The sequence below is a fragment of the Phycomyces blakesleeanus genome (assembly GCF_001638985.1).
Source record: "Phycomyces blakesleeanus NRRL 1555(-) unplaced genomic scaffold PHYBLscaffold_19, whole genome shotgun sequence".
In the NCBI taxonomy this organism is placed as follows: domain Eukaryota; kingdom Fungi; phylum Mucoromycota; class Mucoromycetes; order Mucorales; family Phycomycetaceae; genus Phycomyces; species Phycomyces blakesleeanus.
The window spans coordinates 804449-820000 of NW_017265152.1; the positions used below are offsets into that span (position 1 = coordinate 804449).

The window sequence follows — 15552 nt, forward strand, 5'->3', positions numbered from 1 at the left end:
ATTTTTATTTATATAAAAGAGATAATAAAAATAGGCCCTTTTTTTTACACTGTGGTTTCTATTTCATACCATCCTCCTTGACTTAATCGATGCAATAAATCCTTTACAAACCCTTCGAGTCCACGCTTGGCCTCTACTTGTTCATGCCAGTCACCAAACACGCCAAGTTTACCTTGATCTTGTAACGAGTTCATCATATTTCCTAAGCGACCAATACCTTTATCTTCAAGTCGGCGAAGCATCTGTACAAAATGCCAGGCTTGTCTACGGAATACACGGCAAGATGACTTGCATTGATTCACCCATTCGTCATCACGCCGGTTTGATTCCAAAAGGTCGACAAATACCAGTATTGACTTGAAAACTTTGCGCAAAAGATTCATGATAGGCTTTTGGTTTTGTTTGAGAAAGCACTGGAATAGAATGCGATCCAGGATGTGTTCATGGTACTCTCCAAATGTAACGGGGTCCATAGTCCCCAAGGCCTCATCGAGAGGATCGGAGGTGGGCTCCCCGGTATGAAGACGTTCCAGCCGAGTCATCCATGATTCCCACGTTGCGCCAATAGCCATATCAAATACAAATCCACACAGTGCATTCATAAAATGGTTCATCTGAAATCGGACACATCCCAAGGTGTGCAAAAGCTCTTCTGGGTACGGTGACACCAGAGTACAGCGAGGATGTAAGAGGTAAAATGAACGTTGTGTGGACGCTTGTAAACGTAACAGCGGTAAAAGGAAACTAAACAATCTACCGTATTTCTCAAGCGTTCCAGATGTGATAAAGAGGGAGAGAGGAGGATATGCTCGATAAGTCATTGAGAGGAAGTCGAGTGCTTCAACCTTACTAGGACGCACCCAGTTGTGGTCTGCCAAAGGCCGTATTGAGAAGCTCACGAGGTCTTGTAGAGTTTCTAAGCGACCACATTGCGTAATAGACTCTTCAAGCCGAAGCCTATTCGGTAATTGTGCAATACTGTCAATTAGGACAAGACGAAGGGCCGAATGGAGCTCTGAAGCTCGAGGTGGCCAAGTTTTGTCACGACCAAGATTAAGACCGGTTTGGGTAGTAGATGTAGGTTCGTCTTGAGCAAATAAGACGCGAGTGATTCCAGAAACAAATGTACCATCGCCAAATAGAAAGAATCGATGCAGGATGTCGAGATGATCCTTGAGACAAAATTTGTGAAGAAGGAGAGACATAGCAGAAGTGTTTAAGAGTGGACACCAATAGTGTAGGGGTTTGTAGAGACTGATATTAACAATAGTTTCAAGAGTGGGAACAAAAGATGAAGGACTGTCTTGGTTTGAACGGTATCCCATCAGACGCTCTAACGTAGTTATAAATTTTCCTTGGGGAAAGGTATCCGATAGGACCGGAATTCGTAGCTCTCGAGGTTCTTCCATTTTGGTATCATGTAATAGCGCATATTCCAGTGAATATCTTGTCTCGGTATCCAATGGAACGTCAGTCCGACTTGTGGGTAGCTGAGGATTTTCTACACAGCTTACATTTGTACAAAATCCAAAGTTTTTATTATGATTATTATTATAATAAATATATTTATATATATAATTTTTTAGCTTTATTTCTATTTACTTAATATTTTACCTTTGATCTATTACTTGCCATTCCAAAACTACTGGATGAGTATCTCCAATACTACACAGCGAATTTTCTGGTTGAAACTCCTGTAGTAGTCGTAGTGAATTCCCTGCTCTTAATATTTGGTCCGCCTGCTGTGGATCAATACACCATGGAAAGTTCTGCTCTTTTCTCAACTAGAGGATATATCATTTTGTTATAGTTGGTTTGTTTTTAATTCACCATGGTATACAAAAACAAAAATACCTTGTAGCGTCTAACTTCCCCATTTTCTGTGACCGTCATGTTTTCAACGACAAAGAATTCATTGTAAGGATCCCACAAAAAAACTTCTTGGCCTACTGCCCATGAATCTCCTGTTTCTTCCATCAATCCCAACCACCGGCTGAGAATATCCAGGTAAGGACGGCTAGTCTCGCACAATAGCGCAAGACAGATGTCTTTGTAAAGAGCCGAATTTCCTTGCGTCGAAAAATCAAAGGTCTTAACTTCATTTGCCAATAAAGAGAGAAGATCAGGACCAAAAGGAATATAGAAGCCATTATTTCTGATTTCTTGTTGGACAACAAAAGGAGTGTCGTCTCTCAATTTTTCAAGGCAGCACAAACAGGAAAGGCGCTCGATAACCAACGAGAAGCTGTCAGTAAATTGATGAACTTGAAGAAGACTGATAGTGGGCGGTAAAGATAGGATGGCTTGATGGATGTGAAGATGAAGTTCGGCCAGACAGCATCCAAACGACATACCAACCAATCCATATTTACTGATATAGACTTTAATATGTAAGCCAGTGTATAAGAAGTATTGTCTATATTACGTAAATGTATGTAATTTACCTAGGATTTGCTCTACACATATTGGAAACATCTCCTAGTCTTCGTAATCTCCCTCCAAAAATCAAGATTACGGAAATAACTCTACACAAAATACATAAAATAAACATTTGATTCAATCTTCAAAAAAAAAATCAAAATTCTCACTAACCCTTCAAGCTCCCCTGGACTAACACCCAGTAAACGAAGATGTGGTACACGCGATTGGAATGTGTTTGTAGAAGAATCCCATCTAAAGCACGCAGAAGGAGACCCAGTTAATGCTTCTACTAGACACTATAAAGCATGTAAGTAATTAAGTTACTGAACTAAATGGATTGAAACAATACCTTGACTAGGTGGTATTCTTTGACGATAAGAGACGTAGATGTGTCTTTGATTAAGCTACAATAGTAATAATAATAAGTAAAAACATAATAATAGAGTAAAAAAAAAAGACTTTAAAAAGAACAGGTATGGGTAGATTATAATTATTACCTTGTCATTGCAGGTTCATTAACGCTTAGTGGTGCTTCTGTTAAGAATGCTGTACCAATGCCTTGATTGGTTAATGATTCACGAGTATATGTTGTTGGTTGGCTCAGCCTCTCCCATGAGAGAGCATATGATGGTAAGGGAGGTAACTCTGTAGTCCAGATATCGTCTTCTGAAAGGTCAGACTGGTTTTGTTCGTCAGTTGTATCGGATGGAGGCGGTTTTGATTGAGATTGATTTTGATCACACGTGCGATCAAGGGCTTGATCTATCACAGAAAATGGTTGTCTAGGTAGAGGAGGCAAAAGAAAAGGACTTTCTGTGCACCACATCGATGGAGGACATAGTGGCTCGCAATAGTCGGCATGGTAACGGGTGGCATCTGGTGCATCTCCATCCAGACTGAATCGTAGCATGATGCAGCATGATCCGGTGTACCTCAAAAGGTTTCTTTGTCTAGAATAACAAGCATTACCAGGCGCTCTTTTAAAACCCGGGAATGCTACCTAGCAAAGGTTATTGGTTTGCGTGATTTACGTTTTGCAAAAGAAAAGAAAAGCAAATTGGTGTACTCTGAGCAAAGGAAAGTAATCGAACACAATTAGGAAGAGGATGGAGATATATAAGATAAAATAAAATAATCCAGCGTATACATATATAATACTGTATAGTTTATGCTTACAACACTTACAAGATAAAGACATGAATACCAAGTCAGCGAGATTTGGGTTAAAAGCTTCAATTTCAAAAGTCTAACAACCAATATTACCCGCACTTATCAATTTAAAGCAAAAAAGAAACTCCCACTCAAGGTACATACTTGAGGTAGTCTAATGAATAGATAAACTATAGACATTTAGTAGCAAATTATTCTATCTATCTACTGCTGATAAGATTGACAAAAAGTTTAGAGAGTTATAGACTGCATTGACGGTTCCTTGCTCTTTAGAGAAGTAATATCATTTGACACCCCATGTATCTTCCTGGCAGGGAATTCATAATCACCCCACAGATTCTCAAATAGATTTAGCCAAGGGTAAATTGTTATATATGTGGTACTCGCAGACTGTGTTTATGGAGAGTTTGGTCGATTGCACAAGGAAATAAAGGAAACTAGTTGATCTATGAATTGTATAGTTTACAAGAATTCTTTCTTAAAAAAACGCTAGAGAAATAAGCACCTGATTTTATTACGACAAGATTTTGTGATTATGTAGACAGAAAATGAGACGTGTACCTCCTCTTTTTTTTTCACTCAAGTATTTTAACTTGCATTATTCTTTATTGTGGGGTTCAGGAACCAGAAAATGAAAATTTGACCGATTTATATGTAGATAAATAAATAGCTGTTAATCTATGATAAAAAAAATATGAGGTGAACAGATCAAAAAGATTAAACAAAAAATAAATAATCAAATTAATTTCTATCTGTCTGCATCGACTATTACCCTGAGATACGTACTTTCTACTTCAGAATGCCTTGTCGAATGACTACTTTATGAAAAATTGCTATTAGATCTACCCCAGATAAATTGCTGGTACAACTGATGAACTTTCACAGTCGTAAAATTTATAGAACGAGCAAGAGCTTATCCGAAACTCTAACAACAATATGTTTTCATTTAAGCCAAGCAGAAAATCAACCCTTTTTTTTCCTGCGTTGCGAGTTTCTAAAGCTTGTTTTTTCTCTTTTATCAAAGTATATGCCTTTAGTGATTCAGTTTTTGGTTTTTTTCCTTTAAAAAAACACGAAGTCTTCCGACTACAGTTGTAACTTGCAGATGCTTGTAGAATACCTATATATATATATTAGAGCCATTATCGCAGGCCTTCTTACGAGTGCTACTCAACATTTTTGAATATCCTGCTCAAGATAAACTTTTGAATTGCTAAAGGCTCCTCCAGAATTAGTAAAAAATAATCAATGGGTTTAAGTCTATGTAATAGGCTTATATATATATTATATTTTGTTATGATCAATGATTCTATTTATTAACCTTTTACTAAGACAATAACTTGCTTAAAGGTATTGATATATAAGAAATCTACGTAGTAATAAAAGAAGGAGAAGGAGAAGAAAAATATAAAGGTTTAGAAAATATGATTTTTTCAATGTAATCTGGATTAGCTTATAGTGCAGAACTGTATAAAAATCAAAGGACTTCTCTGTAAATGCTCCACATTTTGGCAAAAGGATAATAATTCCGCTAAGAATATGACGACCAACGTTATAGTCATGTAGCAAGTTAACAATAAACTATACATCTTTGAAAGGTCAATTAATCGCTGAAACCTACACAGTTTCGTATTTCTTATAAGCTTAGATGATTAACAAGTAGGAAGACTGGATTTTTTGTTTGAATCTTTCTTTTCCAAAAAAGGTAAGCAGAATATTTGAAAATTCAAATTTGATTCATAGAAAAAGGTTAACAAATTTCTAAACTTAAAGCAGATATATATATATATATATATATATGCTGTATAAAGTGAATTGCGCGCGATAATAAGGTTTGTACAGACCCCTTGATTACCTTAATTAAAACGTATAAATAATCGCCAAAGTAACTTCTATATAATATATTTTTCCCTATTCTTTTGGTTATGTGGAAGTAATTACTGATACCAACAATTCTTCAGTATTAATGGGACCACTCGTAATTCTCTTTCGTGCATTCCAAAAATGAAAATGAAAATGAAAATGAAAGCGGATCACTTTCTTCTTCTTAAGGTATATGAGATAAATAAAGAAGCCAGTATAAGCTCTTTTTCCTCCTTCTCCTCCTCTCTTGTGCATTTTGTTGATGTTGTTGTATAAGCTCATGCTGCAAAACATTATCACACACACACACAGGTATGTATACAAGTAAATAAATCAAAGATATTCAACTTTTAAGGTGTAATATGGTATTATAAAGTTGTACATCCACCATCTATTCTACAGAATCGTTTGGTTTCTTTTGGTCCGTCGGCCCACGTAGTAGGTCTTGTAATAGTTTCTTACGCCATCGTTCATATCGCTCACATCTTTTTTCCCGATCGCGTACAAGTTGCATCATTTTCTGCCATTTGATTTCGTTTGCCTGTGATTGTTGTTCTAGTTTAGTCTCAAGTAGTAGTATGTGACCTTTGAGCTCTGACATGGCGTCTTCGATTGAAACAACCTTTTTGTTGACTGTCTCGCAGTTGTTACAAAAGGTGGAAGAAGATTCAGACGGACCAGCCGCTGAAATATAAGGAATGTTATGATAGGACAATGTTGGAGAAGGAGATGACGAAGAAGATATCAGTTCATCTTCTTCCTCTTCATCTTCATCACCATTTACGTCATCTTCGCCTTCATCCTCGTCCTCGTCCTCGTCCTCGCCATCGTCTTCTTCTTCTTCTTCTTCGTCATCTTCATCATCATCATTTTCACCAATATCAAAATCTTGTTGTTGTTTTTGTTTTCGTTTTCGTTTTTGGTGTTCTCCTTCTTCTTTTTCTTCATCATCATAACCATCATCTCTTATAGTGTCATATGGGGAGACATTGTAAAATGTATTAGGTATCCCCCTCTCTTCGTCGCTCCAGTCTTCTTCTGTATGTGAGTCTTGACTACCGATTACTTCGTCGTCTTGACTACCTAGGGTATTGTGATGGTTATTTCGGTCATGATCCACATCCAGATCATCACTTTCGCTATATCCATAAAGCTCGGTCTTGTAATTAGCTTCGTTGTCTAGATGTTCTTCATCAGTGAGAATACTGCTGTGGTCATCTTCATTAAGCCCAAGCCGCCGTTTTTTTGAAGTGTGTGAATTTGAATTTGAATTTGAATATGAATATGAATATGAATTTGAATTTGAATTATTAGACTTTGAATTAGATATTGATCTGAAGTGTGCATATCCCGGAGAAGATTCATCACCAGAAGTGGTGCCATGAGTCTGGTGGCGTACGTCTGGTTTTCGTTTCTGATAATTGCCGAGCATCAAGCAACCGGAATATTGTTCGTGTACTGCATCAAAATCAAATGGATTCCCGAGAAGATAGTCAAAATAGCAGTCAATTTTGTACTTGTGCATCCATCGTTTCACTCTTTGGGCAAACTGAGGTCGACCAGCCATATCTGCCAATCCAAGCTTTCCTACAAGCTGTGACCAATTTTTGATCTGCAACCCAACGTTACACATTTATATCAAAACCCCATTTGTTTAATCCAAATATATATATACATATGTATGTATGTATAAAGATAGATAGATATCTTTGCATTTATTTATCATGTATATGTATAAAGAGAGATAAAAAAATAGAAGCAAAAAAATAAAGAAAAAAAAGCATTGCCTACCTCTTGGTGATGTAATTTTCGTACCAGCATATATACATCCCAGGTTGTGTATGAAAGATGGCCTGTTTTTGGCACAGAAGAAAATTTGCGCTTTACGTACATTAAACTTTCAATACCATCGCCAATATAGTCTGGGTCATGGCGTAATACAAACTGAATATAGCCATCCTCGAGTGTCTCACTCGTTACTGTCTTTCCGGTGATTATAGGACGTGATGTGGGTTGTCGTATCTTGAGATTCAGGACGTCGGCCTCTTGTTTGAAGGAAGGATGAACAAGGTAGGTGGGTGGATCAGGACTTGATGGTGGTGAATGGTGGTGTTGTTGTTGAGGTGAGGAGGGAAACGAGTGTTGATCAAGACTGTCGATGGATGGTGAATGTGGCGTGGATGGACCATGGGAAATTGCTGGTTCTAGTGGCATATTAACGACAGACATATTGCTGGCATTCTGTGTAAAGTAGGATTGTGGTTGTCAATGAGAACAAGAAAGAAAGAAATAAATAAATAGGAGTCAGTCAATATAGAAAGAAACACAGTCTCTTTTTTTTTGTGAAAATGTGCTCACTTTGTCGTGAATGTCTGCATGTCCCAGGCGATGATTTGGGTCTATCATTGAATTTTGTCGGCGTTCGTCTATTGTCGAGGGCGAGTTAAAGAGACAGGGCACTTGGTTGTCGTTGCCAATTGTACGATGGACAAGATTCGATAGGTTCATTAGACCTGAGATAATGCTGCCTGATAGAAGAAGAGCCAGATTGATGACAAAATGTGGGGATGGTGAAGTGGAGGGACAAGGCGGAATCCCAAGAAGAATAAGACAAGATAAAAGAATAAGGTGGTCGACCAAGGCCGCTTGTGTAAGATCACGTGCATATGATCGACTGCAAGTGCTTTGTATCGAAATGTGAGCCAGAAATGCGAGTGATGTTTGTAGTAACCACTCGGCGAAAGGGGAGCTATAAAAAATTATATATAAATAAAAATAAAAAAAAGGGAAAGAAAAACTGTATTGATAACCCGATAATTTGGCTCAAGTCTTTCTGAAATCCAAGTTTATTTTCTCGTATTACTACTACTACTATTGCTGCTACTATTTAATTGTCCTTACTATGATCAAGACAATTGTTGTATTCGTTCCTCTGGTATATTCTTTAAAGGTTTTAGTTTACTTGAACTTCCAACTGCCTTGATTTCGATACTTACATAAGGCACACCTTTGTATATATATATATATATGTTTTAAGCTGCTGGTATTAAACGTCAAAAGAAAGATATATAAAAAAAGAGGGACTTTATTGTTGGTGTTAAAGAGTATGACTTAAAAGTAATCAACAGTCAGGAACATGAAACCTATTAAAGATTGGTGTATATCTCACATGACAGCACTGTTGGCGTTAACCATCATGCTCACTGTAGATTTGGGTATAAAGTATGTGTATATTACATATTGATTCCGAAAGCCTAGACACAAAAGATAGGAATACAAAGTTTTTGTAGAGGTACACAAGCTGTTTTCATAGTTCTGACTGAGTTACTCTTGAATCTTAATTAACAGCATCCTTTTGAGCACAGAGATAGAGCGATGATGTGTAGATGTGTAGGTGCTTAGCTTGGAACTGTAGATATTTCACTTCTGATTTGTATTTTGGGATGTTTCAATTATTAATTTTATTTCTTTATGGTCTTTTCTATTGAGATACATATAATTTATATTTATTGGTTTTGCCAAGCCAGGTCTTCCTAAAAGGATATTCAGACACCTGGAGGGAGAAAATTTTGGCCACACATGAGCGTGTGTGTGAAGATTTAAAGCAAAGAGTGGACTACATTTTTAAGAGAAAATAGGCAAGAAAGCAATACACAGTATGAAAGGAAAAATAATAATAATAAGACAGGAAAACAAAAGGGATGTTGAATGTATAGCCCAAACTTACCACACAGTAGGAACCAAAATATATATATTTTATTTCTTCTTCGCCATCTTGAATATCTCCAAACAGCCCTTGTGGAACGGTTCTCCTTTAAACTACCCTTTTTTCTCTCTCTCTTTAAATAAAACTCTCATTATCGATTCAATCGTGTTTGCCTTCATATAAATATAGTGTACATATAGTATACATAAAATGTATAGTTCCTGCTTTAAGATCTGCAAATGTTTATGGTAACTTTATGCTAGTATATTCTTCAACAGAAAAAAAAAGAAGGCACAAAATTTATACCTAGGGCTGTAGCCTAATCCATTGAGCGATTAGAGGCATGGAACGTAGAATCTGAGATTTACTTGGTCTATAAGAATAGCATTGTTTTGATATAAAGTATCTATGCTATATAAATATACATATTCAGTCATAGTATATACTTATAACGACTATGTTTGCTTTTGCTTTAGGTTGTTTCTTTGGGAAGCCTCTGCAGTTCCGTCATCTGGTATGGTATAATTATTATTATGTTGCACCCTTTCTCCCCCAAAAAAAAAGAAAGAAAGAAGGAACATATCATGATTAAAGTACTTTAGTAAATCTCCCTTGCATCATTTTCTGGTCATTTCCCCCCCCTCACTTCCTTTTGTTTGCTTTCTATTAAGTACAGAAAAAAAAAGCAAACTAAAGGGTACAAGGCACCAAACCTTAGTGCTAATCATTAAATTTCAAGCCTTTGAGTAGAATATCTACTGTTATTATTATTATTATTATTATTATTTTGAAGGGGGGGGTAGCGGCTGGAATGCAAAAGCTTATTTTAGGGCTTTAGAAATAATAAAAGAAAACTATAGATAGTTTATATATCAAAAAAAATCTGTTCAAAACAGGTATGATATATAGGGACAAAAGCCAATTAAAGTCCTAAGTTTAGACACAAAATGAAAATCTCCAAAAATAAAAACTGCGCCTTGTGATGTTAGAAAGTAACATGAGTAATGAAAAATGAGCACAGTTTCTTATTTTATTACTGTTCTGATGATGGCGATGATGATCACATAAAATTGGTACAAGAAGATAAAAGTAACATATATAGATAATGGTAACTATGTAAAAATTTTGTAATCAGATACACGTATAATAGCACCAAAATACCTTTAGAAAGCATAAGAAAGAGAAATGAATTATTTAATATAAAATAGTGTCAACCAACATAATCTCATAAAATCGAATGGTGCGTCAGTGATTAGTAGACAGGCACACATTATGTAAGCATATCATTATCATTACTACTGCTTAAAATAAGACCAATTCTTCAAGAAGATAAATAAAGAGCCAACCTTTAGGTAAACCACTACATTAGATTATTCAGTCACTCTTGCAAAATAACCACATAATAGAAATCCAATAATGATATGAACTTGTTGTTGTTGTTGTTTTTTTTCGCTTTCTCTTTATTACTATTACTATTGATATTAGTATAATTATATGATTATATATATATTTTAAAGAAAATAATGTTTTGCCAAATTTTGTTTTTATCTCAGATAAATATGGTAGGCGTTGTATATAGATATATAGATATATATATGTGTGTGTATGTGTGTGTGTTTGTGTGTGTTTGTATATGTATAGGTGTAGATGTAGACAGTTTTATCAAGCTCCATTATTCAGAGGGTATCGCTTCTATTTCGAAGATGAGTTCCTATGTGTGGCAAACCAGAAATTAATGCACGTTGATTAGGAGACTTTGGTAAATGAAAAGTGTCCTGGTCGGGAAGAGATGTGTCATTTGGGGAGTCTTCAATGATAAGCGCAGTTTGTACAGGACGAACTCCACTCATACGCGCTCGAGTCACAGAACCATAAGAGTTACGATTTAGCATTGTCGTTGTTGTCGTTGTTGCGCTAGTTGTTGTTGTTGTTGTTGTATTGTTGTTGTTGTTGTTATTATTATTTGTGATGCGAGCGATTTCAAATCCATGACTTCCAGAACCAGATTGTTCGGTACCATCAACAGTGTGCGACTGTTGTGGCTGCTCATGTGAAAAAGCTTCAGGGAATGTGTCTGGTGAGTGAGGAAGAGGTTGTGAAGAGATCATAGCCGCAAATCGCCGAGCAAGAGAGATGCTAGAAGCTGTGCGGGTGATGCGACTTTGAGGTGATGCTTCTGATGGCTCATGATGCGAATTGCGCGTGGTGGGCAAAGCCGGTAAGCTGGGCTGAGCTCTGACACTGTGCATTGTAGCTGTAAAAGGTGGGGTTGGAGATTCAGATCTCGCAGAGGGTATATTAAGTGAATCAGTCGAATCCGAGTTCTTGCGACTGAAAGAGTGTGACATTGAAGACATCGAGCGATTGAAAAGAGTCGAAGAGCTAGAGGCAGCGTGTCTACGGTTCGTGTAAGTATTACTCCTTTCTGGCGATCGTTTATTAGGTTTACTGTGAATATCAGTGGCGGTTTCATGCACACATCCTGCCGTAGACACAATAGAGGTCTCGGGTGGCTCTGAAAAAAGAGCTATTAGACGGTCATCCTCAGTTGACCAATGAGCGGCGCAGAGCCTGTGTTCGAGTGTAATGAATTTCTGGTCCTGGCGTTCGATCAGTCTTTTGCGGGTAACAAAGGATTTGAAATAGGGTCCTTGGCAGAAAGAGCATTCGTTGGCTGTTGTGAGATAGTCCTTGATGTGATCCGGTACTTGGCTTGGAATGTAAAGTTCTTGTCTAACAATGGATCGTGCACAATATTCAAAGAGCGAGGGCGGGTCGTGAGGGAGATTGGTGACAAATTCTTGTTCGAATGCACACCCTTCTGCCACAAGCTTGCGTAATGATTTAAGGGTGGCAATTTCGGCCGGTATTGCTGTGATCGGATTGTTAGACACATTGAGCGACAGAAGCTTCCTGAGGCGAACAAGTTCCCGGGGTAAGGTAGTCAATTTGTTGTCATGGGCCACAATGATGACCAGCTTTTGGAGAGAGCCAAGCGAGCTGGGTAGACTGGTGATTTTGTTGGATGATATATTGATTGCCTTGAGCATGGTTACAAAAGCAATTGTGTCTGGCAAAGACTCGAGAAGGTTGTGTGAAGCATTGAGAGTTCTGAGGTTTTTGAGGTGACCAATGGTGCGTGGTAGGCTGGTTATTCGATTATGAGATCTGTAATATTTATATATATATATATTTTTTAAAAAAAAAAACTTTTTTTATAAGTAAAGTAAATAAACCAAACTATTATAATCTCTAAAAGACCTACATATTAAGTTTAGTGAGATTCTGAAGATAGCCAACTGTGGGACTAAGTCGAACAAGTGCCCGCCCAGACAAATCAACCGAAAGGGAAGGTTTAGATAGGGCCGTGGACTTGTTGTCAGGGGTGGCTTCGCCAATCGTCAGTTTTGTTAACCCCTGGCTCACAGAGCTATCCAAAGGGTCTGATTCGTCGTTATCGTCGTCTTGGTGGTGTTCGGTGTCGAGCTGGATAGGATCCGATTCGGCAGTGTTTTCTTCTGGGGGATAATATGTTTCGTCAATATATTCCAGGTCTTTAGCTAAATCTTTGCGCACTAACGAAAATCGTTTGTTTTTCTGGCAGACAGTACACTCTTGGGAAGCTACTTCTGCCAACCCGGTTTGAGATATATTGATGTTCCGGTCCCTTTCGGGTGTGTCGCAGCAGCAGGCCACTTCAAGCTTGTAGAGGTGTGGGTTTTCGAGAACAAAGTCAGGGGCAGGTTGCTCGATAGGAGGTGGGTTGGTGATGGTGGCATTGGTGGTGCGATCAAGATACCCAAGAGTGAGAGGTGCATGCTGTTTACTACCATGCTGGCCCATGGTAGCGAATTGTGGTTGGAATGAAGCGTCGTTTTTGTGTGTGTAAAGAAGAGAGAGAAAAAGAGAAAAAAAGAAGTGTGCACAAAGCAGCGTGTTCAGGAAAGTCTAAAGGTGCATCATTGTACAGTCCGTTTTTTTCTTCTTCTTTTCTGTTTCTTTACTTGGGAGCGAATGAATGGAAAATACCATTTCGTCCTTCAGTGTAACGTACAAGAAAGGTGCTTTTGATACAAAACAGCTTGGTTCCTCTTCCAAGCCGGCCTTTTGAACCCCCGAATGGCAACTGGCCATTAGGCTTTGTCAATATTAATTTATAGATTGTGGAGCAAAATCGATTAAAGATTAAGGTGTTTTGGAGTATAGTGTAGTGTAGTATGGTGTAATATTCACTTTCCTTTGAGTTATTTTTGTTTATGGTTTTGTGTCTAGGTGAGGTGACTTCGTTGGCTTCTGTGGTGCCATGGACAAGAACAGCAATTGGTATCTTTATATTTTGTTTTCAATTGGCGCCTTGTACAGGACAAATCCAGAAGAAAAAATAAATAAATAAATAAATCCAATGAAAATCATTTTTGTATTTTTTTGTATTTTTTTTTTACTTTATTTATTTCTTGTTAGAATTTCAAAACATGGTCTATTTTGAATGGCAGTAATTGGCTGGTGCGCATTGCCACATGAAATCCTCAACCGTTAATTAATTACCTTTTTATTCTTTGTGTCCTTTTTCATTTTCATATCTCTAAAAATCTACCAATGTTTCAATTATCTCTAAATATGGCTATTATTAACTTCATCTGTGCTAGTTTATATACTACAGTGTTTCTACTTGAGATTGAGACGATGTTAGTTTGCTTGTTTCTTTTCTTTGGACGAATAAAAATTAACTTTTAGATGTTCTGCTTACCTTTCTTGGACAAACGAAAAAAGAGAATCAAGACACCAAAAAAAAACCACCTCACAAATCCCGAAAGCAAACATTTAACTCTGTTTGCCAAAGAGCGATTTTGCAAGTTTTCCACCATTTTCTGCAAAAGTATTACCCTGTTCTCAAATTTATCATTTGAAGGAGACTTCCGAGCATGTCCCACTATTCCACACCAAGATCCTTGATTTTCTTTTCACATTTTTAGCATTTTCATCAGAATAATCAACATAAAAGCATATTTATATTGTTTGACTTCGTTTTATGATCATGATAATCGTTGCTTGGTAGTAAAAGGCAAAATATTTTTTTGTGTAGGGTAAGACGCTAATTTTAGGGGGACGACGTTTCCTGATGGAGGAATGACATTTTGATTTCACCAGACCACAAATCGTGACTTTTTTCCAGCATAGAATAGCTCTATCTGGTCCCTAAAGATCTACTTGTACTATTATAATTAATTGTGAGGACAAAGCAGTAAAGCTAATGCATACAATGAATATAATATTTTTCAGGACACGCCATTTTGCCCTGAAGGACCAGAGAAAGACACTGGGCCCTGGTCGTGTAACCACAATTTATTTGTCCGATTAGATCAAAACGTCGTGTCCTACAAAGACACATTGTCCCTGTAAGATTACTGAAATTGAAACACTAGTTTTTTTTTAATGAAAAAAAACTAAAGAAAAAAATGCTATGAGAACTAGAATATATTAGAGTGGGTGTTGTGTCGTGGCAAAATCAAATCAAATTGCCATAGATTTTGTGATAGTTCAATAGAATTCTGTGGCAATTTCAAAACAGAAAGCAAATCTGCTGAAATACAAATATTTAAACCAAGATACACAAATTCGACAAATATAGAAGTGGGTATTTTGCTATAGAACAACACCTACTCTAATATCATGAATACCAAAAAGCGAAAACAAATGCTGAAGCTGTCGTCAGTTTATTATCCAGAACTGCAACAAATTCAACTTAAAAGATTTTTTAGCAATATCACGGAAACGATATTTCTATCTAACCGGACTAATAAATTGTGGTTACACGACCAGGGCCCAGTGTCTTTCTCTGGTCCTTCAGGGCAAAATGGCGTGTCCTGAAAAATATTATATTCATTGTATGCATTAGCTTTACTGCTTTGTCTGCACACTTTGTGTTTATCTCTTTCTCCAAGTCCCTAACTCTTCTTCTTTTAGGACGTACGACTGAACTTTTGGTCAATTTAATAATAAAACACTGTCTCATATGAAAAACAAATCGTGTATATTCAGTTAGTAACCCTAAATTTAGACTTGACAACAAAGAAATAATAATAATGTCACAAATACACTATATCAATAGCCAGCTGTGTAGAGGATTATAAGAAGTTGTTGTCATTACATTGTGACGCAATTTTGTTTGTTATTTTACTATTTATTAGCCTTCTTACGCGTATCGCACTTTTCTCTTTCTTTCACTTAATTGTATTCCCAGAGTTTGACAGCACCAATAGGTAAGTAATCCCTATCCACTCCTTTTCTGAAAAGTACAAAAGAATGTCGTTATTCAAATATTCTGTATCCTTAGGAACCAGATAGAGTTATTCCATGCCAGAAAAAAAGGCCAAGATTTATGTTCCAGTAGA

The 15552-nt window shown here is 37.0% G+C and overlaps 3 protein-coding genes across 3 annotated transcripts; all 3 read right to left on the bottom strand.

Annotated features, from left to right (window-relative positions):
* Window positions 1-44: 44 nt before the first annotated feature.
* On the bottom strand, window positions 45-3331 carry PHYBLDRAFT_60210 (hypothetical protein; the record flags this gene model as incomplete). Its single annotated transcript, XM_018440611.1, has 7 exons — window positions 45-1509; window positions 1615-1784; window positions 1855-2416; window positions 2445-2525; window positions 2593-2717; window positions 2771-2825; window positions 2919-3331. The coding sequence occupies 7 exons, from the start codon at window positions 3329-3331 to the stop codon at window positions 45-47; spliced, it is 2871 nt and encodes a 956-aa protein (XP_018288349.1).
* Window positions 3332-11898: 8567 nt separating this feature from the next.
* PHYBLDRAFT_126623 (hypothetical protein) lies at window positions 11899-13052 on the bottom strand (the record flags this gene model as incomplete). The annotated part of the gene is made up of 2 exons (XM_018429114.1): window positions 12426-13052; window positions 11899-12328 (listed from the first exon to the last, which is right to left on the bottom strand). Coding segments are annotated over exons 1-2 (1008 nt in total), but the record flags the coding sequence as incomplete, so codon positions are not given.
* A 108-nt stretch (window positions 13053-13160) lies between these two features.
* On the bottom strand, window positions 13161-13732 carry PHYBLDRAFT_60213 (hypothetical protein; the record flags this gene model as incomplete). The annotated part of the gene is made up of 2 exons (XM_018440612.1): window positions 13161-13491; window positions 13710-13732. The coding sequence occupies 2 exons, from the start codon at window positions 13730-13732 to the stop codon at window positions 13161-13163; spliced, it is 354 nt and encodes a 117-aa protein (XP_018288351.1).
* Window positions 13733-15552: the final 1820 nt, after the last annotated feature.